This window comes from Cherax quadricarinatus, chromosome 33, assembly GCF_038502225.1.
Source record: "Cherax quadricarinatus isolate ZL_2023a chromosome 33, ASM3850222v1, whole genome shotgun sequence".
Lineage (NCBI taxonomy): Eukaryota > Metazoa > Arthropoda > Malacostraca > Decapoda > Parastacidae > Cherax > Cherax quadricarinatus.
In genome coordinates this window covers 35,271,203-35,293,797 of record NC_091324.1, presented here as the reverse complement: position 1 = coordinate 35,293,797, position 22,595 = coordinate 35,271,203, and the positions used below count along the sequence as shown (strand labels likewise).

General features: G+C 47.4%; 1 protein-coding gene across 1 annotated transcript in view; it reads left to right on the top strand.

Moving 5' to 3' along the window:
* LOC128693891 (chymotrypsin-like protease CTRL-1) overlaps positions 1-22,595 on the top strand; it is a 181,450-nt gene that overhangs the window by 138,917 nt on the left and 19,938 nt on the right. The window contains exon 6 of the mRNA XM_070091050.1: positions 19,802-20,071. Within this exon, the coding sequence (XP_069947151.1) occupies positions 19,802-20,071 (270 nt within the window). The remainder of the gene's footprint in view (positions 1-19,801; positions 20,072-22,595) is intronic.

Below are 22,595 nucleotides of genomic sequence, written 5' to 3'. Positions count from 1 at the left end.
TGTTGATAGTGAAGATACCTGTAGCCCCCAGCCTAGATGATAGTAAAGAACACTGTAATCTCCAGCCTTGCTGATAGTGAAGAATACTGTAGTCTTCCATGCTTGTTGATAGTGAAGATCACTGTAGTCCCTTTGCCTTGTTGATAGTGAAGATCACTGTAGTCCCCAACCTCGCTGATAGTGAAGATCACTGTAGTCCCAAGCCTTGTTGAGACTGAAGATCACTGTAGTCTCCGGGCCTCGTTGATAGTAAAGATCACTGTAGTCTCCCGGCCTCGTTGATAGTGAAGATCACTGTAGTCTTCCAGCCTCGTTGACAGTGAAGATTACTGTAGTCCCCAGCTATGTTGATAGTGATGATCACTGTAGTACCCCAGCTTAGCTGAGAGTGAAGATCCCTATAGTCCCCCCGCCTTGTTGATAGTGAAGATCACTTTAGTACTCAGCCTCGCTGATAGTGAAGATCACTGTAGTCCCCACCCTCGCTGATAGTAAAGATCACTATAGTCCCCAAGACTAGTTGATAGTGAAGATCACTGTAATTCCCATTCTTGTTGATAGTGAAGATCACTGTAGTTTCCAGCCTTGTTGATAGTGAAGATCACTGTACTGCCCAGCCTTGTTGATAGTGAAGATCACTGTAGTCTCCCAGCCTCTTTGATAGTGAAGATCACTGTAGTCTTCCAGCCTCGTTGATAGTGGAGATCACTGTAGTCCCCAGCCATGTTGATAGTGATGATCACTGTAGTTTCTAGCCTTGTTGATAGTGAAGATCACTGTAGTCTCCCAGCCTCGTTGTTAGTGAAGATCACTGTAGTCTTCCAGCCTCGTTGATAGTGAAGATCACTGCAGTCCCCCAGCTTCGTTAATAGTGAAGATCACTGTAGTACCGAGCCTCGTTGATAGTGAAGATCACTGTAGTCCCCAGCCTTGTTGATAGTGAAGATGACCGTACTCTCCAGTCTTGCTGATAGTTAAGATCCCTGTAGTCCCCCAGCCTCGTTGATACTGGAGATAACTGTAGTCCCCAGCCTCGTTGATAGTGAAGATCACAGTAGTCTCTAAGCCTCGTTGATAGTGAAGAACACTGTACTCCCCGGCCTTGTTGAAAGTGAAGATCACTGTAGTTCCAAGCCTTGTTGATAGTGAAGATCACTGTAGTCCGCCAGCCTTGTTGATAATGAAGATCACTGTACTGTCCAGTCCTTGTTGACAGTGAAGATCACTGTAGTCTCCCAGCCTCGTTGATAGTGAAGATCACTGTAGTCTTCCAGCCTCGTTGATAGTGAAGATCACTGTAGTCCCAAGCCATGTTGATAGTAATGATCACTGTAGTGCCCCAGCTTCGCTGAGAGTGAAGATCACTGTAGTCCCCCAGCCTCGTTGATACTGGAGATCACTTTAGTCCCCAGCCTCGTTGATAGTGAAGATCTCTGTAGTCCCCAGCCTTTTTGATAGAGTAGATCACTGTAGTCTTCCAGCCTCGTTGATAGTGAAGATCACTGTAGTCTCTAAGGCTCGTTGATAGTGAAGAACACTGTACTCCCCGGCCTTGTTGATAGTGAAGATCACTGTAATCTCCCTTCCTCGTTCATAGTGAAGATCACTGTAGTCTTCCAGCCTCGTTGATAGTGAAGATCTCTGTAGTCTCCAAGTATTGTTGATAGTGAAAATCACTCTCGTCTCCCAGCCTCGTTGATAGTGAAGATCACTGTAGCCCTCAGCCTTGTTGATACTGAAGATCACTGTAGTCCCCAGCCTGTTGATAGTGATGATCACTGTAGTGCCCCTGCTTCGCTGAGAGTGAAGATCACTTTGGTCCCCAGCCTTGTTGATAGTGAAGATTGCTGTAGTCCCCAGCCTCGCTGATAGTGAAGATCTCTGTAGTCCCCAGCCTCGTTGATAGAGAAGATCACTGAAGTCTTCCAGCCTCGTTGGTAGTGAAGATCACTGTAGTCTCTAAGCCTTGTTGATAGTGAAGATCACTGTACTCCCCGGCCTTGTTGAAAGTGAAGATCACTGTAGTCCCCAGCCTTGTTGATAGTGAAGATCACTGTAGTCTCCATCGTTGTTGATAGTTAAGATCACTGTAGTCCCCAGCGTCGTTGAAAGTGAAGATCACTCTAGTTCCCAGCCTCGTTGATAGTGAAGATCTCTGTAATCCCTAGCCTTCCTGATAGTGAAGATCACTCTAGTCCCCAGCCTCGTTAATAGTGAAGGTGACTGTAGTCCCCAGCCTTGTTGATAGTGAAGATCACTGTAGTCCCCAGCCTTCCTGATAGTGAAGATCACTGTATTCCCCCAGCCTCTTTAATAGTGAAGATCACTGTAGTCCCTTTGCCTTGTTGATAGTGAAGATCACTGTAGTCCCAAGCCTCGCTCATAGTAAAGATCACAGTAGTCCCCAACCTCGCTGATAGTGAAGATCACTGAAGTCCCAAGCCTTGTTGAGACTGAAGATCACTGTAGTCTCCCAGCCTTGCTGATAGTGAAGATCCCTGTAGTCCCCCAGCCTCGTTGATACTGAAGATCACAGTAGTCCGCAGCCTCGTTGATAATGAAGATCACTGTTGTCCCAAACATTGTTGATAGTGAAGATCACTGTAGTCCCCAGCGTTGCTGATAGTGAAGATCCCTGTAGTCCCCCAGCCTTGTTGATAGTGAAGATCAGAGTAGTACCTTACCTTGTTGATAGTGAAGAACATTGTAGCCCCCAGCATTGTTGATAATGAAGATCAGTGTAGTCCCCTTGCCTTGTTGATAGTAAAGATCACTCTAGTCTCTAGCCTTGCTGGTAGTGAATATCCCTGTAGTCACCAAGCCTCGTTGATAGTGAAGATCACTTTAGTCCCCAGCCTTGCTGATAGTGAAGATCACTCCTAGTCGCTAGCCTTGTTGATAGAGAAGATCACTGCAGTCTTCCAGCGTTGTTTATAGTGAAGATCACTGTAGTGCCCCAGAATCGCTGATAGTGAAGATAACTCTAGTCTCCCAGCGTTGTTGATTTTGAAGATCACTGTAGTCGTCCAGCCTTGTTGATAATGAAGATCAATGTAGTCCCCTCGCCTTGTTGATAGTGAAGATCACTGTAGTCTTCCAGCGATGTTGACAGTGAAGATCACTGTAGTTCCCCAGCCTCGCTGATAGTGAAAATCAGTGTAGTCCCCCAGTCTTATTGATAGTGAAGAACACTGTAATCCCCCAGCCTTGTTGATAGCAAAGATCACTCCTAGTCGCTAGCCTTGTTGATAGAGAAGATCACTGCAGTCTTCCAGCGTTGTTTATAGTGAAGATCACTGTAGTGCCCCAGAATCGCTGATAGTGAAGATCACTCTAGTCTCCCAGCGTTGTTGATTTTGAAGATAACTGTAGTCCTCCAGCCTTGTTGATAATGAAGATCAATGTAGTCCCCTCGCCTTGTTGATAGTGAAGATCACTGTAGTCTTCCAGCGATGTTGACAGTGAAGATCACTGTAGTTCCCCAGCCTCGCTGATAGTGAAAATCAGTGTAGTCTCCAAGCCTTGTTGATAGTGAAGATCACTCTAGTCACTACCCTCGCTAATAGTTAAGATCACTGTAGCCCTTTACCTCGTTGATAGTGAAGATCACTGTAGTTCCCTAGCCTTATTGGTAGTGAAGATCACTGTAGTCCCCAGCCTTGTTGATAATGAGGATCACTGTATTCCCCAGCTTTGCTGATAGTGAAGATCACTGTAGTGCCCAGTATTATTGATAGTGAAGATCACTGTTGTCTTCCAGAATCGTTGATGGTGAACATCACTGTAGTCTCCCAGCCTCGTTGATAGTGAAGATCACTGTAGCCTCCAAGCCTCGTTGATAGTGAAGGTCACTGTAGTCTCCCAGCCTCGTTGATAGTGAAGGTCACTGTAGTCTCCCAGCCTCGTTAATAGTGAAGATCACTGTAATCCCCAGCCTCGTTGATATTGAAGATTTCTGTAGTCCCCAGCCTTGTTGATAGTGAGTAATCACTGTTGTCTGCGGCCTTGTCGATAGCCCAGCCTTGCTGATAGTGAAGATCACTGTAATCTCCCAGCCTCGTTTATAGTGGAGATCACTCAAGTGCCCAGCCTCGTTGATAATGATGATAACTGTAGTCTCCTAGCGTTGTTGATAGTGAAGATCACTGTGGTCTCCCTGCCTCGTTGATAGTGACGATCACTGTAGTCTGCCAGCCTCGTGGATAGTGTAGATCTTTACAGTCTCCCAGCCTCGTTGATAGTGAAGACCACTGTAGTCCCTAGCCTTGTTGATAGTGAAGATCACTGTAGTCCTCCAGCCTAGTTAATAGTGAAGATCACTGTAGTCCCCTGCTTCGTTGAGAGTGAAGATCACTGTCGTCCCCAGCCTTGTTGATAGTGAAGATCACTGTAGTCCCCCGCCTTGTTGATAATGAAGATCACTGTAGTCCCCCAGCCTTGTTGATAGTGAAGATGACTTTAGTCCCCCAGCTTCGTTGATAGTGAAGATCACTGTAGTCCCTCAGCCTCGTTGATAGTGAAAATAACTGAACTCTTCCAGCACTGTTAATAGTGAAGATCACTGTAGTCACCAGCCTCGTTGACAGTGAAGATCACTGTAGTCTCCCAGCGCCGTTGATAGTGAAGATCACTGTTGTCCCCAGCCTTGTTTGCAGTCAAGATCACTGTAGCCTCCAAGCCTCGCTGATAGTGAAGGTCACTGTAGTTTCCCAGCCTCGTTGATAGTGAAGATCTCTGTAGTCCCCAGCCTTTTTGATAGTAAAGATCCCTGTAGTCCCGCAGCCTCGTTAATAGTGAAGATCACTGTAATCCCCAGCCTCGTTGATAGTGAAGATCACTGTCGTCCCCAGCCTTGTTGATAGTGAAGATCACTGTAGTCCCCCGCCTTGCTGATAGTGAAGATCACTGTATTTCCCAGCCTCGTTGATAGTGAAGATCACTGTAGTCCCCAACCTCGTTAAAAGTGAAGATCACTGTAGTACCCAGCCTCGTTGATAGTGAAGATCACTGCAGCCCCCAGCATTGTTGATAGTGAAGATCACTGTATTCCCAAGCCTCGTTGATGCTGAAAATCACTCTAGTCCCTCTGCCTCGTTGATTCTTAATATCACTGTAGTCCCCAGCCTCTTTGATAGTGAAGATCACTGTAGTCACCAACATTATTAATAGTGAAGATCACTGTAGTCCCCTGCATTGCTGATAGTGAAGATCACTGTAGTCCCCCAGCATTGTTAAAAGTTATGATCACTGTAGTTCATAACCTTGTTGATGGTGAAGATCACTCTTGTCCCCAGCCTTGCTGATAGTAAAGATCACTGTAGTCCCCCAGCATAGTTAATAGTGAAGACCACTGTAGTCCCCAGCCTTGTTGATAGTGAAGATCCCTGTAGTCCCACTGCCTCCTTGTTACTGAAGATCACTGTAGTCCCCAGCCTAATTTATAGTGAAGATCACTGTAGTCCCCAACATTGTTGATAGTGAAGTTCACTGTAGTCCCCTGCATTGCTGATAGTGAAGATCACTGTAGTCCCCAAGGATGGTTAATAGTGAAGATCACTGTAGTTCATAGCCTTGTTGATAGTGAAGATCACTGTTGTCCCCAACCTAGTTGATAATGAAGATCACTGTAGTCCCTTTGCATTGTTGATAGTGAAGATCACTGTAGTCCCAAGCCTCGCTCATAGTTAAGATCACTGTAGTCCCCAACCTCGCTGATAGTGAAGATCACTGAAGTCCCAAGCCTTGTTGAGACTGAAGATCACTGTAGTCTTCGAGCCTCGTTGATAGTAAAGATCACTGTAGCCTCCCAGCCTCGTTGATAGTGAAGATCACTGTAGTCTTCCAGCCTCGTTGACAGTGAAGATTACTGTAATCCCCAGCTATGTTGATAGTGATGATCACTGTAGTGCCCCAGCTTCGCTGAGAGCGAAGATCACTGTAGTCCCCCAGCCTTGTTGATAGTGAAGATCTCTTTAGTACTCAGCATCGCTGATAGTGAAGATCACTGTAGTCCCCAGCCTTGCTGATAGTAAAGATCACTATAGTCCCCAAGACTTGTTGATAGTGAAGATCACTGTAATTCCCATTCTTGTTGATAGTGAAGATCACTGTAGTTTCCAGCCTTGTTGATAGTGAAGATCACTGTACTTGTTGATAGTGGAGATCACTGTAGTTTCAGCCTTGTTGATAGTGAAGATCACTGTACTGTCCAGCCTCACAGTGAAGATCACTGTAGTCTCCCAGCCTCTTTGATAGTGAAGATCACTGTAGTCTTCCAGCCTCGTTGATAGTGGAGATCACTGTAGTCCCCAGCCATGTTGATAGTGATGATCACTGTAGTTTCCCTGCTTCGCTGAGAGTGAAGATCACTTTGGTCCCCAGCCTTGTTGATAGTGAAGATCGCTGTAGTCCCCAGCCTCGCTGATAGTGAAGATCTCTGTAGTCCCCAGCCTCGTTGATAGAGTAGATCACTGTAGTCTTCCAGCCTCGTTGGTAGTGAAGATCACTGTAGTCTCTAAGGCTCGTTGATAGTGAAGAACACTGTACTCCCCGGCCTTGTTGAAAGTGAAGATCACTGTAGTCCCCAGCCTTGTTGATAGTGGAGATCACTGTAGTTTCCAGCCTTGTTGATAGTGAAGATCACTGTACTGCCCAGCGTTGTTGATAGTGAAGATCACTGTAGTCTCCCAGCCTCGTTGATAGTGAAGATCACTGTAGTCTTCCAGCCTCGTTGATAGTGAAGATCACTGTAGTCCCCAGCCATGTTGATAGTGATGATCACTGTAGTGCCCCTGCTTCGCTGAGAGTGAAGATCACTTTGGTCCCCAGCCTTGTTGATAGTGAAGATCGCTGTAGTCCCCAGCCTCGCTGATAGTGAAGATCTCTGTAGTCCCCAGCCTCGTTGATAGAGAAGATCACTGAAGTCTTCCAGCCTCGTTGGTAGTGAAGATCACTGTAGTCTCTAAGCCTCGTTGATAGTGAAGATCACTGTACTCCCCGGCCTTGTTGAAAGTGAAGATCACTGTAGTCCCCAGCCTTGTTGATAGAGAAGATCACTGTAGTCTCCATCGTTGTTGATAGTTAAGATCACTGTAGTCCCCAGCGTCGTTGAAAGTGAAGATCACTCTAGTTCCCAGCCTCGTTGATAGTGAAGATCTCTGTAATCCCTAGCCTTCCTGATAGTGAAGATCACTCTAGTCTCCAGCCTCGTTAATAGTGAAGGTGACTGTAGTCCCCAGCCTTGTTGATAGTGAAGATCACTGTAGTCCCCAGCCTTCCTGATAGTGAAGATCACTGTATTCCCCCAGCCTCTTTAATAGTGAAGATCACTGTAGTCCCTTTGCCTTGTTGATAGTGAAGATCACTGTAGTCCCAAGCCTCGCTCATAGTAAAGATCACAGTAGTCCCCAACCTCGCTGATAGTGAAGATCACTGAAGTCCCAAGCCTTGTTGAGACTGAAGATCACTGTAGTCTCCCAGCCTCGTTGATAGTGAAGATCACTGCAGTCTTTCAGCCTCGTTGACAGTGAAGATTACTGTAATCCCCAGCTATGTTGATAGTGATGATCACTCTAGTACCCCAGCTTCGCTGAGAGCGAAGATCACTGTAGTCCCCCCGCCTTGTTGATAGTGAAGATCTCTTTAGTACTCAGCATCGCTGATAGTGAAGATCACTGTAGTCCCCAGCGTAGCTGATAGTAAAGATCACTATAGTCCCCAAGACTTGTTGATAGTGAAGATCACTGTAATTCCCATTCTTGTTGATAGTGAAGATCACTGTAGTTTCCAGCCTTGTTGATAGTGAAGATCACTGTACTGCCCAGCCTTGTTGATAGTGAAGATCACTGTAGTCTCCCAGCCTCTTTGATGGTGAAGATCACTGTAGTCTTCCAGCCTCGTTGATAGTGAAGATCACTGTAGTCCCCAGCCATGTTGATAGTGGTGATCACTGTAGTGCCCCTGCTTCGCTGAGAGTGAAGATCACTTTGGTCCCCAGCCTTGTTGATAGTGAAGATCGCTGTAGTCCCCAGTCTCGCTGATAGTGAAGATCTCTGTAGTCCCCAGCCTCGTTGATAGAGAAGATCACTGTAGTCTTCCAGCCTCGTTGGTAGTGAAGATCACTGTAGTCTCTAAGCCTCGTTGATAGTGAAGAACACTGTACTCCCCGGCCTTGTTGAAAGTGAAGATCACTGTAGTTTCCAGCCTTGTTGATAGTGAAGATCACTGTACTGTCCAGCCTCGTTGACAGTGAAGATCACTGTAGTCTCCCAGCCTCGTTGATAGTGAAGATCACTGTAGTCTTCCAGCCTCGTTGATAGTGAAGATCACTGTAGTCCCAAGCCATGTTGATAGTGATGATCACTGTAGTGCCCCTGCTTCGCTGAGAGTGAAGATCACTTTGGTCCCCAGCCTTGTTGATAGTGAAGATCGCTGTAGTCCCCAGCCTCGCTGATAGTGAAGATCTCTCTAGTCCCCAGCCTCGTTGATAGAGTAGATCACTGTAGTCTTCTAGCCTCGTTGGTAGTGAAGATCACTGTAGTCTCTAAGGCTCGTTGATAGTGAAGAACACTGTACTCCCCGGCCTTGTTGAAAGTGAAGATCACTGTAGTCCCCAGCCTTGTTGATAGTGGAGATCACTGTAGTTTCCAGCCTTGTTGATAGTGAAGATCACTGTACTGCCCAGCGTTGTTGATAGTGAAGATCACTGTAGTCTCCCAGCCTCGTTGATAGTGAAGATCACTGTAGTCTTCCAGCCTCGTTGATAGTGAAGATCACTGTAGTCCCCAGCCATGTTGATAGTGATGATCACTGTAGTGCCCCTGCTTCGCTGAGAGTGAAGATCACTTTGGTCCCCAGCCTTGTTGATAGTGAAGATTGCTGTAGTCCCCAGCCTCGCTGATAGTGAAGATCTCTGTAGTCCCCAGCCTCGTTGATAGAGAAGATCACTGAAGTCTTCCAGCCTCGTTGGTAGTGAAGATCACTGTAGTCTCTAAGCCTCGTTGATAGTGAAGATCACTGTACTCCCCGGCCTTGTTGAAAGTGAAGATCACTGTAGTCCCCAGCCTTGTTGATAGTAAAGATCACTGTAGTCTCCATCGTTGTTGATAGTTAAGATCACTGTAGTCCCCAGCGTCGTTGAAAGTGAAGATCACTCTAGTTCCCAGCCTCGTTGATAGTGAAGATCTCTGTAATCCCTAGCCTTCCTGATAGTGAAGATCACTCTAGTCCCCAGCCTCGTTAATAGTGAAGGTGACTGTAGTCCCCAGCCTTGTTGATAGTGAAGATCACTGTAGTCCCCAGCCTTCCTGATAGTGAAGATCACTGTATTCCCCCAGCCTCTTTAATAGTGAAGATCACTGTAGTCCCTTTGCCTTGTTGATAGTGAAGATCACTGTAGTCCCAAGCCTCGCTCATAGTAAAGATCACTGTAGTCCCCAACCTCGCTGATAGTGAAGATCACTGAAGTCCCAAGCCTTGTTGAGACTGAAGATCACTGTAGTCTCCCAGCCTCGTTGATAGTGAAGATCCCTGTAGTCCCCCAGCCTCGTTGATACTGAAGATCGCAGTAGTCCGCAGCCTCGTTGATAATGAAGATCACTGTTGTCCCAAACATTGTTGATAGTGAAGATCACTGTAGTCCCCAGCGTTGCTGATAGTGAAGATCCCTGTAGTCCCCCAGCCTTGTTGATAGTGAAGATCAGAGTAGTACCTTACCTTGTTGATAGTGAAGAACATTGTAGCCCCCAGCATTGTTGATAATGAAGATCAGTGTAGTCCCCTTGCCTTGTTGATAGTAAAGATCACTCTAGTCTCTAGCCTTGCTGGTAGTGAATATCCCTGTAGTCACCAAGCCTCGTTGATAGTGAAGATCACTTTAGTCCCCAGCCTTGCTGATAGTGAAGATCACTCCTAGTCGCTAGCCTTGTTGATAGAGAAGATCACTGCAGTCTTCCAGCGTTGTTTATAGTGAAGATCACTGTAGTGCCCCAGAATCGCTGATAGTGAAGATAACTCTAGTCTCCCAGCGTTGTTGATTTTGAAGATCACTGTAGTCGTCCAGCCTTGTTGATAATGAAGATCAATGTAGTCCCCTCGCCTTGTTGATAGTGAAGATCACTGTAGTCTTCCAGCGATGTTGACAGTGAAGATCACTGTAGTTCCCCAGCCTCGCTGATAGTGAAAATCAGTGTAGTCCCCCAGTCTTATTGATAGTGAAGAACACTGTAATCCCCCAGCCTTGTTGATAGCAAAGATCACTCCTAGTCGCTAGCCTTGTTGATAGAGAAGATCACTGCAGTCTTCCAGCGTTGTTTATAGTGAAGATCACTGTAGTGCCCCAGAATCGCTGATAGTGAAGATCACTCTAGTCTCCCAGCGTTGTTGATTTTGAAGATAACTGTAGTCCTCCAGCCTTGTTGATAATGAAGATCAATGTAGTCCCCTCGCCTTGTTGATAGTGAAGATCACTGTAGTCTTCCAGCGATGTTGACAGTGAAGATCACTGTAGTTCCCCAGTCTCGCTGATAGTGAAAATCAGTGTAGTCTCCCAGCCTTGTTGATAGTGAAGATCACTCTAGTCACTACCCTCGCTAATAGTTAAGATCACTGTAGCCCTTTACCTCGTTGATAGTGAAGATCACTGTAGTTCCCTAGCCTTATTGGTAGTGAAGATCACTGTAGTCCCCAGCCTTGTTGATAATGAGGATCACTGTATTCCCCAGCAGCTTTGCTGATAGTGAAGATCACTGTAGTGCCCAGTATTATTGATAGTGAAGATCACTGTTGTCTTCCAGAATCGTTGATGGTGAACATCACTGTAGTCTCCCAGCCTCGTTGATAGTGAAGATCACTGTAGCCTCCAAGCCTCGTTGATAGTGAAGGTCACTGTAGTCTCCCAGCCTCGTTGATAGTGAACATCTCTGTAGTCCCCAGCCTTTTTGATAGTAAAGATCACTGTAGTCCCCCAGCCTCGTTAATAGTGAAGATCACTGTAATCCCCAGCCTCGTTGATATTGAAGATTTCTGTAGTCCCCAGCCTTGTTGATAGTGAGTAATCACTGTTGTCTGCGGCCTTGTCGATAGCCCAGCCTTGCTGATAGTGAAGATCACTGTAATCTCCCAGCCTCGTTTATAGTGGAGATCACTCAAGTGCCCAGCCTCGTTGATAATGATGATAACTGTAGTCTCCTAGCGTTGTTGATAGTGAAGATCACTGTGGTCTCCCTGCCTCGTTGATAGTGACGATCACTGTAGTCTGCCAGCCTCGTGGATAGTGTAGATCTTTACAGTCTCCCAGCCTCGTTGATAGTGAAGACCACTGTAGTCCCTAGCCTTGTTGATAGTGAAGATCACTGTAGTCCTCCAGCCTAGTTAATAGTGAAGATCACTGTAGTCCCCTGCTTCGTTGAGAGTGAAGATCACTGTCGTCCCCAGCCTTGTTGATAGTGAAGATCACTGTAGTCCCCCGCCTTGTTGATAATGAAGATCACTGTAGTCCCCCAGCCTTGTTGATAGTGAAGATGACTTTAGTCCCCCAGCTTCGTTGATAGTGAAGATCACTGTAGTCCCCAGCCTTGCTGATAGTGAAGATCACTGTAGTCCCTCAGCCTCGTTGATAGTGAAAATAACTGAACTCTTCCAGCACTGTTAATAGTGAAGATGACTGTAGTCACCAGCCTCGTTGACAGTGAAGATCACTGTAGTCTCCCAGCGTCGTTGATAGTGAAGATCACTGTTGTCCCCAGCTTTGTTTGTAGTCAAGATCACTGTAGCCTCCAAGCCTCGCTGATAGTGAAGGTCACTGTAGTTTCCCAGCCTCGTTGATAGTGAAGATCTCTGTAGTCCCCAGCCTTTTTGATAGTAAAGATCCCTGTAGTCCCGCAGCCTCGTTAATAGTGAAGATCACTGTAATCCCCAGCCTCGTTGATAGTGAAGATCACTGTCGTCCCCAGCCTTGTTGATAGTGAAGATCACTGTAGTCCCCGCCTTGCTGATAGTGAAGATCACTGTATTTCCCAGCCTCGTTGATAGTGAAGATCACTGTAGTCCCCAACCTCGTTAAAAGTGAAGATCACTGTAGTACCCAGCCTCGTTGATAGTGAAGATCACTGCAGCCCCCAGCATTGTTGATAGTGAAGATCACTGTATTCCCAAGCCTCGTTGATGCTGAAAATCACTCTAGTCCCTCTGCCTCGTTGATTCTTAATATCACTGTAGTCCCCAGCCTCTTTGATAGTGAAGATCACTGTAGCCACCAACATTATTAATAGTGAAGATCACTGTAGTCCCCTGCATTGCTGATAGTGAAGATCACTGTAGTCCCCCAGCATTGTTAAAAGTTATGATCACTGTAGTTCATAACCTTGTTGATGGTGAAGATCACTCTTGTCCCCAGCCTTGCTGATAGTAAAGATCACTGTAGTCCCCCAGCATAGTTAATAGTGAAGACCACTGTAGTCCCCAGCCTTGTTGATAGTGAAGATCCCTGTAGTCCCACTGCCTCCTTGTTACTGAAGATCACTGTAGTCCCCAGCCTAATTTATAGTGAAGATCACTGTAGTCCCCAACATTGTTGATAGTGAAGTTCACTGTAGTCCCCTGCATTGCTGATAGTGAAGATCACTGTAGTCCCCAAGGATGGTTAATAGTGAAGATCACTGTAGTTCATAGCCTTGTTGATAGTGAAGATCACTGTTGTCCCCAACCTAGTTGATAATGAAGATCACTGTAGTCCCTTTGCATTGTTGATAGTGAAGATCACTGTAGTCCCAAGCCTCGCTCATAGTTAAGATCACTGTAGTCCCCAACCTCGCTGATAGTGAAGATCACTGAAGTCCCAAGCCTTGTTGAGACTGAAGATCACTGTAGTCTCCGAGCCTCGTTGATAGTAAAGATCACTGCAGCCTCCCAGCCTCGTTGATAGTGAAGATCACTGTAGTCTTCCAGCCTCGTTGACAGTGAAGATTACTGTAATCCCCAGCTATGTTGATAGTGATGATCACTGTAGTGCCCCAGCTTCGCTGAGAGCGAAGATCACTGTAGTCCCCCAGCCTTGTTGATAGTGAAGATCTCTTTAGTACTCAGCATCGCTGATAGTGAAGATCACTGTAGTCCCCAGCCTTGCTGATAGTAAAGATCACTATAGTCCCCAAGACTTGTTGATAGTGAAGATCACTGTAATTCCCATTCTTGTTGATAGTGAAGATCACTGTAGTTTCCAGCCTTGTTGATAGTGAAGATCACTGTAGTCCCCAGCCTTGTTGATAGTGGAGATCACTGTAGTTTCCAGCCTTGTTGATAGTGAAGATCACTGTACTGTCCAGCCTCGTTGACAGTGAAGATCACTGTAGTCTCCCAGCCTCGTTGATATTGAAGATCACTGTAGTCTTCCAGCCTCGTTGATAGTGAAGATCACTGTAGTCCCCAGCCATGTTGATAGTGATGATCACTGTAGTGCCCCTGCTTCGCTGAGAGTGAAGATCACTTTGGTCCCCAGCCTTGTTGATAGTGAAGATCGCTGTAGTCCCCAGCCTCGCTGATAGTGAAGATCTCTGTAGTCCCCAGCCTCGTTGATAGAGTAGATCACTGTAGTCTTCCAGCCTCGTTGGTAGTGAAGATCACTGTAGTCTCTAAGGCTCGTTGATAGTGAAGAACACTGTACTCCCCGGCCTTGTTGAAAGTGAAGATCACTGTAGTCCCCAGCCTTGTTGATAGTGGAGATCACTGTAGTTTCCAGCCTTGTTGATAGTGAAGATCACTGTACTGCCCAGCGTTGTTGATAGTGAAGATCACTGTAGTCTCCCAGCCTCGTTGATAGTGAAGATCACTGTAGTCTTCCAGCATCGTTGATAGTGAAGATCACTGTAGTCCCCAGCCATGTTGATAGTGATGATCACTGTAGTGCCCCTGCTTCGCTGAGAGTGAAGATCACTTTGGTCCCCAGCCTTGTTGATAGTGAAGATTGCTGTAGTCCCCAGCCTCGCTGATAGTGAAGATCTCTGTAGTCCCCAGCCTCGTTGATAGAGAAGATCACTGAAGTCTTCCAGCCTCGTTGGTAGTGAAGATCACTGTAGTCTCTAAGCCTCGTTGATAGTGAAGATCACTGTACTCCCCGGCCTTGTTGAAAGTGAAGATCACTGTAGTCCCCAGCCTTGTTGATAGAGAAGATCACTGTAGTCTCCATCGTTGTTGATAGTTAAGATCACTGTAGTCCCCAGCGTCGTTGAAAGTGAAGATCACTCTAGTTCCCAGCCTCGTTGATAGTGAAGATCTCTGTAATCCCTAGCCTTCCTGATAGTGAAGATCACTCTAGTCCCCAGCCTCGTTAATAGTGAAGGTGACTGTAGTCCCCAGCCTTGTTGATAGTGAAGATCACTGTAGTCCCCAGCCTTCCTGATAGTGAAGATCACTGTATTCCCCCAGCCTCTTTAATAGTGAAGATCACTGTAGTCCCTTTGCCTTGTTGATAGTGAAGATCACTGTAGTCCCAAGCCTCGCTCATAGTAAAGATCACAGTAGTCCCCAACCTCGCTGATAGTGAAGATCACTGAAGTCCCAAGCCTTGTTGAGACTGAAGATCACTGTAGTCTCCCAGCCTCGTTGATAGTGAAGATCACTGCAGTCTTTCAGCCTCGTTGACAGTGAAGATTACTGTAATCCCCAGCTATGTTGATAGTGATGATCACTCTAGTACCCCAGCTTCGCTGAGAGCGAAGATCACTGTAGTCCCCCCGCCTTGTTGATAGTGAAGATCTCTTTAGTACTCAGCATCGCTGATAGTGAAGATCACTGTAGTCCCCAGCGTAGCTGATAGTAAAGATCACTATAGTCCCCAAGACTTGTTGATAGTGAAGATCACTGTAATTCCCATTCTTGTTGATAGTGAAGATCACTGTAGTTTCCAGCCTTGTTGATAGTGAAGATCACTGTACTGCCCAGCCTTGTTGATAGTGAAGATCACTGTAGTCTCCCAGCCTCTTTGATGGTGAAGATCACTGTAGTCTTCCAGCCTCGTTGATAGTGAAGATCACTGTAGTCCCCAGCCATGTTGATAGTGGTGATCACTGTAGTGCCCCTGCTTCGCTGAGAGTGAAGATCACTTTGGTCCCCAGCCTTGTTGATAGTGAAGATCGCTGTAGTCCCCAGTCTCGCTGATAGTGAAGATCTCTGTAGTCCCCAGCCTCGTTGATAGAGAAGATCACTGTAGTCTTCCAGCCTCGTTGGTAGTGAAGATCACTGTAGTCTCTAAGCCTCGTTGATAGTGAAGAACACTGTACTCCCCGGCCTTGTTGAAAGTGAAGATCACTGTAGTTTCCAGCCTTGTTGATAGTGAAGATCACTGTACTGTCCAGCCTCGTTGACAGTGAAGATCACTGTAGTCTCCCAGCCTCGTTGATAGTGAAGATCACTGTAGTCTTCCAGCCTCGTTGATAGTGAAGATCACTGTAGTCCCAAGCCATGTTGATAGTGATGATCACTGTAGTGCCCCTGCTTCGCTGAGAGTGAAGATCACTTTGGTCCCCAGCCTTGTTGATAGTGAAGATCGCTGTAGTCCCCAGCCTCGCTGATAGTGAAGATCTCTCTAGTCCCCAGCCTCGTTGATAGAGTAGATCACTTTAGTCTTCCAGCCTCGTTGGTAGTGAAGATCACTGTAGTCTCTAAGGCTCGTTGATAGTGAAGAACACTGTACTCCCCGGCCTTGTTGAAAGTGAAGATCACTGTAGTCCCCAGCCTTGTTGATAGTGGAGATCACTGTAGTTTCCAGCCTTGTTGATAGTGAAGATCACTGTACTGCCCAGCGTTGTTGATAGTGAAGATCACTGTAGTCTCCCAGCCTCGTTGATAGTGAAGATCACTGTAGTCTTCCAGCCTCGTTGATAGTGAAGATCACTGTAGTCCCCAGCCATGTTGATAGTGATGATCACTGTAGTGCCCCTGCTTCGCTGAGAGTGAAGATCACTTTGGTCCCCAGCCTTGTTGATAGTGAAGATTGCTGTAGTCCCCAGCCTCGCTGATAGTGAAGATCTCTGTAGTCCCCAGCCTCGTTGATAGAGAAGATCACTGAAGTCTTCCAGCCTCGTTGGTAGTGAAGATCACTGTAGTCTCTAAGCCTCGTTGATAGTGAAGATCACTGTACTCCCCGGCCTTGTTGAAAGTGAAGATCACTGTAGTCCCCAGCCTTGTTGATAGTAAAGATCACTGTAGTCTCCATCGTTGTTGATAGTTAAGATCACTGTAGTCCCCAGCGTCGTTGAAAGTGAAGATCACTCTAGTTCCCAGCCTCGTTGATAGTGAAGATCTCTGTAATCCCTAGCCTTCCTGATAGTGAAGATCACTCTAGTCCCCAGCCTCGTTAATAGTGAAGGTGACTGTAGTCCCCAGCCTTGTTGATAGTGAAGATCACTGTAGTCCCCAGCCTTCCTGATAGTGAAGATCACTGTATTCCCCCAGCCTCTTTAATAGTGAAGATCACTGTAGTCCCTTTGCCTTGTTGATAGTGAAGATCACTGTAGTCCCAAGCCTCGCTCATAGTAAAGATCACTGTAGTCCCCAACCTCGCTGATAGTGAAGATCACTGAAGTCCCAAGCCTTGTTGAGACTGAAGATCACTGTAGTCTCCCAGCCTCGTTGATAGTGAAGATCACTGCAGTCTTTCAGCCTCGTTGACAGTGAAGATTACTGTAATCCCCAGCTATGTTGATAGTGATGATCACTGTAGTACCCCAGCTTCGCTGAGAGCGAAGATCACTGTAGTCCCCCCGCCTTGTTGATAGTGAAGATCTCTTTAGTACTCAGCATCGCTGATAGTGAAGATCACTGTAGTCCCCAGCGTAGCTGATAGTAAAGATCACTATAGTCCCCAAGACTTGTTGATAGTGAAGATCACTGTAATTCCCATTCTTGTTGATAGTGAAGATCACTGTAGTTTCCAGCCTTGTTGATAGTGAAGATCACTGTACTGCCCAGCCTTGTTGATAGTGAAGATCACTGTAGTCTCCCAGCCTCTTTGATGGTGAAGATCACTGTAGTCTTCCAGCCTCGTTGATAGTGAAGATCACTGTAGTCCCCAGCCATGTTGATAGTGGTGATCACTGTAGTGCCCCTGCTTCGCTGAGAGTGAAGATCACTTTGGTCCCCAGCCTTGTTGATAGTGAAGATCGCTGTAGTCCCCAGTCTCGCGGATAGTGAAGATCTCTGTAGTCCCCAGCCTCGTTGATAGAGAAGATCACTGTAGTCTTCCAGCCTCGTTGGTAGTGAAGATCACTGTAGTCTCTAAGCCTCGTTGATAGTGAAGAACACTGTACTCCCCGGCCTTGTTGAAAGTGAAGATCACTGTAGTCCCCAGCCTTGTTGATAGTGGAGATCACTGTAGTTTCCAGCCTTGTTGATAGTGAAGATCACTGTACTGTCCAGCCTCGTTGACAGTGAAGATCACTGTAGTCTCCCAGCCTCGTTGATAGTGAAGATCACTGTAGTCTTCCAGCCTCGTTGATAGTGAAGATCACTGTAGTCCCAAGCCATGTTGATAGTGATGATCACTGTAGTGCCCCTGCTTCGCTGAGAGTGAAGATCACTTTGGTCCCCAGCCTTGTTGATAGTGAAGATCGCTGTAGTCCCCAGCCTCGCTGATAGTGAAGATCTCTCTAGTCCCCAGCCTCGTTGATAGAGTAGATCACTGTAGTCTTCCAGCCTCGTTGGTAGTGAAGATCACTGTAGTCTCTAAGGCTCGTTGATAGTGAAGAACACTGTACTCCCCGGCCTTGTTGAAAGTGAAGATCACTGTAGTCCCCAGCCTTGTTGATAGTGGAGATCACTGTAGTTTCATCCTTGTTGATAGTGAAGATCACTGTACTGCCCAGCGTTGTTGATAGTGAAGATCACTGTAGTCTCCCAGCCTCGTTGATAGTGAAGATCACTGTAGTCTTCCAGCCTCGTTGATAGTAAAGATCACTGTAGTCCCCAGCCATGTTGATAGTGATGATCACTGTAGTGCCCCTGCTTCGCTGAGAGTGAAGATCACTTTGGTCCCCAGCCTTGTTGATAGTGAAGATTGCTGTAGTCCCCAGCCTCGCTGATAGTGAAGATCTCTGTAGTCCCCAGCCTCGTTGATAGAGAAGATCACTGAAGTCTTCCAGCCTCGTTGGTAGTGAAGATCACTGTAGTCTCTAAGCCTCGTTGATAGTGAAGATCACTGTACTCCCCGGCCTTGTTGAAAGTGAAGATCACTGTAGTCCCCAGCCTTGTTGATAGTGAAGATCACTGTAGTCTCCATCGTTGTTGATAGTTAAGATCACTGTAGTCCCCAGCGTCGTTGAAAGTGAAGATCACTCTAGTTCCCAGCCTCGTTGATAGTGAAGATCTCTGTAATCCCTAGCCTTCCTGATAGTGAAGATCACTCTAGTCCCCAGCCTCGTTAATAGTGAAGGTGACTGTAGTCCCCAGCCTTGTTGATAGTGAAGATCACTGTAGTCCCCAGCCTTCCTGATAGTGAAGATCACTGTATTCCCCCAGCCTCTTTAATAGTGAAGATCACTGTAGTCCCTTTGCCTTGTTGATAGTGAAGATCACTGTAGTCCCAAGCCTCGCTCATAGTAAAGATCACTGTAGTCCCCAACCTCGCTGATAGTGAAGATCACTGAAGTCCCAAGCCTTGTTGAGACTGAAGATCACTGTAGTCTCCCAGCCTCGTTGATAGTGAAGATCACTGCAGTCTTTCAGCCTCGTTGACAGTGAAGATTACTGTAATCCCCAGCTATGTTGATAGTGATGATCACTGTAGTACCCCAGCTTCGCTGAGAGCGAAGATCACTGTAGTCCCCCCGCCTTGTTGATAGTGAAGATCTCTTTAGTACTCAGCATCGCTGATAGTGAAGATCACTGTAGTCCCCAGCGTAGCTGATAGTAAAGATCACTATAGTCCCCAAGACTTGTTGATAGTGAAGATCACTGTAATTCCCATTCTTGTTGATAGTGAAGATCACTGTAGTTTCCAGCCTTGTTGATAGTGAAGATCACTGTACTGCCCAGCCTTGTTGATAGTGAAGATCACTGTAGTCTCCCAGCCTCTTTGATGGTGAAGATCACTGTAGTCTTCCAGCCTCGTTGATAGTGAAGATCACTGTAGTCCCCAGCCATGTTGATAGTGATTATCACTGTAGTGCCCCTTCTTCGCTGAGAGTGAAGATCACTTTGGTCCCCAGCCTTGTTGATAGTGAAGATCGCTGTAGTCCCCAGCCTCGCTGATAGTGAAGATCACTGTAGTCCCCAGCCTTGTTGATAATGAAGATTACTGTAGTCCCCAGCCTTGTTGATAGTGAAGATCACTGTAGTCCCCAGCCTTGTTGATAGTGAAGATCACTGTAGTCCCCAGCCTTGTTGATAGTGAAGATCACTGTAGTCCCCAGCCTCGCTGGTAGTGAAGATCACTGTAGTCCCCAGCCTCGTTGATAGTGAAGATCACTGTAGTACCCAGCCTCGTTGATAGTGAAGATCACTGCTGTCCCCAACATTGTTGATAGTGAAGATCACTGTAGTCCCCAGCCTCGTTGATAGTGAAAATCACTGTAGTACCCAGCCTCGTTGATAGTGAAGATCACTGCAGTCCCCAACATTGTTGATAGTGAAGATCACTGTAGTCCCCAGCCTCGTTGATAGTGATCACTGTAGTCTTGAAAAATATTGTGTATATAGTCGTGCAGTCATCACATTGTGTCCTTATATTGTATCATACAATTTGTATTGATCCAGCCACTGGCTGGCGAAGTGTCGACAAATATAGGTTTAATAACATAGGTATATACAGGATGGTGTTGCCCAATGGTGCTCTACCGGAAGTGGTGTTGGGAGAGCACGACCGCAGCCGCGGTGATGAGACGCCGTACACACAGGTAGTGCCCGCAGTCCGTGTTATACCACACGACAAGTATGGTCACTCTACCAGCCCTAAAGACCACGATATTGGTCTTATAGAGCTTGCCACTGAGGTCGACCTGGAGGTGACACGTAACATCGCACCTGCCTGCCCTCCTGACCAGGATCTTAATTATGACAACCTCACAGTCACTGTCTCCGGGTAAGTTCAGACACAGGTGCACATATGTACACAGGTGCACATATGTACACAGGTGCACATATGTACACAGATCTCACATAACCTATTTTCAGGGTTCGAAGTGTCGTGTGTCGTGTTGTGTATTAAGAACATAAAAATAGAATAACACTGCAGCAGGCCTACTGGCCCATACAAGGCAGGTCCTTCTCAAAATCACGCTTTCCAACCCAAGGCTACGTAAAAATTTGCTTCAGTACTTCAGGTACTGAAGCAGCCACTGCAGGGCGAAACGTTTCCTCAATAATTATTACGAGATATTACAAAAATGATTTATTCTTCAACTTGTGGGGTTTTTAAACCGTTTACAACACCCGGGGTTAAGTTAGCTAAGGACAGGGAAGGGGAGACTATATAAATCTGTTAATCATAAATATAACGAAAATTAAATAACTTAGATAAATGGGTGAGATATATCTGGCGAGGCAGCAGCTAGACACTGTCAGGGAACCTTCAAGTGGCGAGGCAGCAGCTAGACACTGTCAGGGAACCTTCAAGTGGCGAGGCAGCAGCTAGACACTGTCAGGGAACCTTCAAGTGGCGGGGCAGCAGCTAGACACTGTCAGGGAACCTTCAAGTGGCGAGGCAGCAGCTAGACACTGTCAGGGAACCTTCAAGTGGCGAGGCAGCAGCTAGACACTGTCAGGGAACCTTCAAGTGGCGAGGCAGCAGCTAGACACTGTCAGGGAACCTTCAAGTGGCGAGGCAGCAGCTAGACACTGTCAGGGAACCTTCAAGTGGCGAGGCAGCAGCTAGACACTGTCAGGGAACCTTCAAGTGGCGAGGCAGCAGCTAGACACTGTCAGGGAACCTTCAAGTGGCGAGGCAGCAGCTAGACACTGTCAGGGAACCTTCAAGTGGCGAGGCAGCAGCCAGACACTGTCAGGGAACCTTCAAGTGGCGAGGCAGCAGCTAGACACTGTCAGGGAACCTTCAAGTGGCGGGGCAGCAGCTAGACACTGTCAGGGAACCTTCAAGTGGCGGGGCAGCAGCTAGACACTGTCAGGGAACCTTTAAGTGGCGTAAGTGGCGAGGCAGCAGCCAGTCACTGTCAGGGAACCTTCAAGTGGCGAGGCAGCAGCTAGACACTGTCAGGGAACCTTCAAGTGGCGGGGCAGCAGCTAGACACTGTCAGGGAACCTTCAAGTGGCGAGGCAGCAGCTAGACACTGTCAGGGAACCTTCAAGTGGCGAGGCAGCAGCTAGACACTGTCAGGGAACCTTCAAGTGGCGAGGCAGCAGCTAGACACTGTCAGGGAACCTTCAAGTGGCGAGGCAGCAGCTAGACACTGTCAGGGAACCTTCAAGTGGCGAGGCAGCAGCTAGACACTGTCAGGGAACCTTCAAGTGGCGAGGCAGCAGCCAGACACTGTCAGGGAACCTTCAAGTGGCGAGGCAGCAGCTAGACACTGTCAGGGAACCTTCAAGTGGCGGGGCAGCAGCTAGACACTGTCAGGGAACCTTCAAGTGGCGGGGCAGCAGCTAGACACTGTCAGGGAACCTTTAAGTGGCGTAAGTGGCGAGGCAGCAGCCAGTCACTGTCAGGGAACCTTCAAGTGGCGAGGCAGCAGCTAGACACTGTCAGGGAACCTTCAAGTGGCGGGGCAGCAGCTAGACACTGTCAGGGAACCTTCAAGTGGCGAGGCAGCAGCTAGACGCTGTCAGGGAACCTTCAAGTGGCGAGGCAGCAGCTAGACACTGTCAGGGAACCTTCAAGTGGCGAGGCAGCAGCTAGACACTGTCAGGGAACCTTCAAGTGGCGAGGCAGCAGCTAGACACTGTCAGGGAACCTTCAAGTGGCGAGGCAGCAGCTAGACACTGTCAGGGAACCTTCAAGTGGCGAGGCAGCAGCCAGACACTGTCAGGGAACCTTCAAGTGGCGAGGCAGCAGCTAGACACTGTCAGGGAACCTTCAAGTGGCGGGGCAGCAGCTAGACACTGTCAGGGAACCTTCAAGTGGCGGGGCAGCAGCTAGACACTGTCAGGGAACCTTTAAGTGGCGTAAGTGGCGAGGCAGCAGCCAGTCACTGTCAGGGAACCTTCAAGTGGCGAGGCAGCAGCTAGACACTGTCAGGGAACCTTCAAGTGGCGGGGCAGCAGCTAGACACTGTCAGGGAACCTTCAAGTGGCGGGGCAGCAGCTAGACACTGTCAGGGAACCTTTAAGTGGCGTAAGTGGCGAGGCAGCAGCCAGTCACTGTCAGGGAACCTTCAAGTGGCGAGGCAGCAGCCAGACACTGTCAGGGAACCTTCAAGTGGCGAGGCAGCAGCCAGACACTGTCAGGGAGACTGAGATATAACTGGCGAGGCAGTAGCCAGACACTGCCAAGAAATCTTCAAGTGGTGAGGCAGCAGTCAGACACTGTCAGGGAACCTTCAAGTTGCGAGGCAGCAGCCAGACACTGTCAGGGAACCTTCAAGTGGCGAGGCAGCAGCCAGACATTGTCAGGGAGACTGAGATATATCTGGCGAGGCAGCAGCCAGACACTG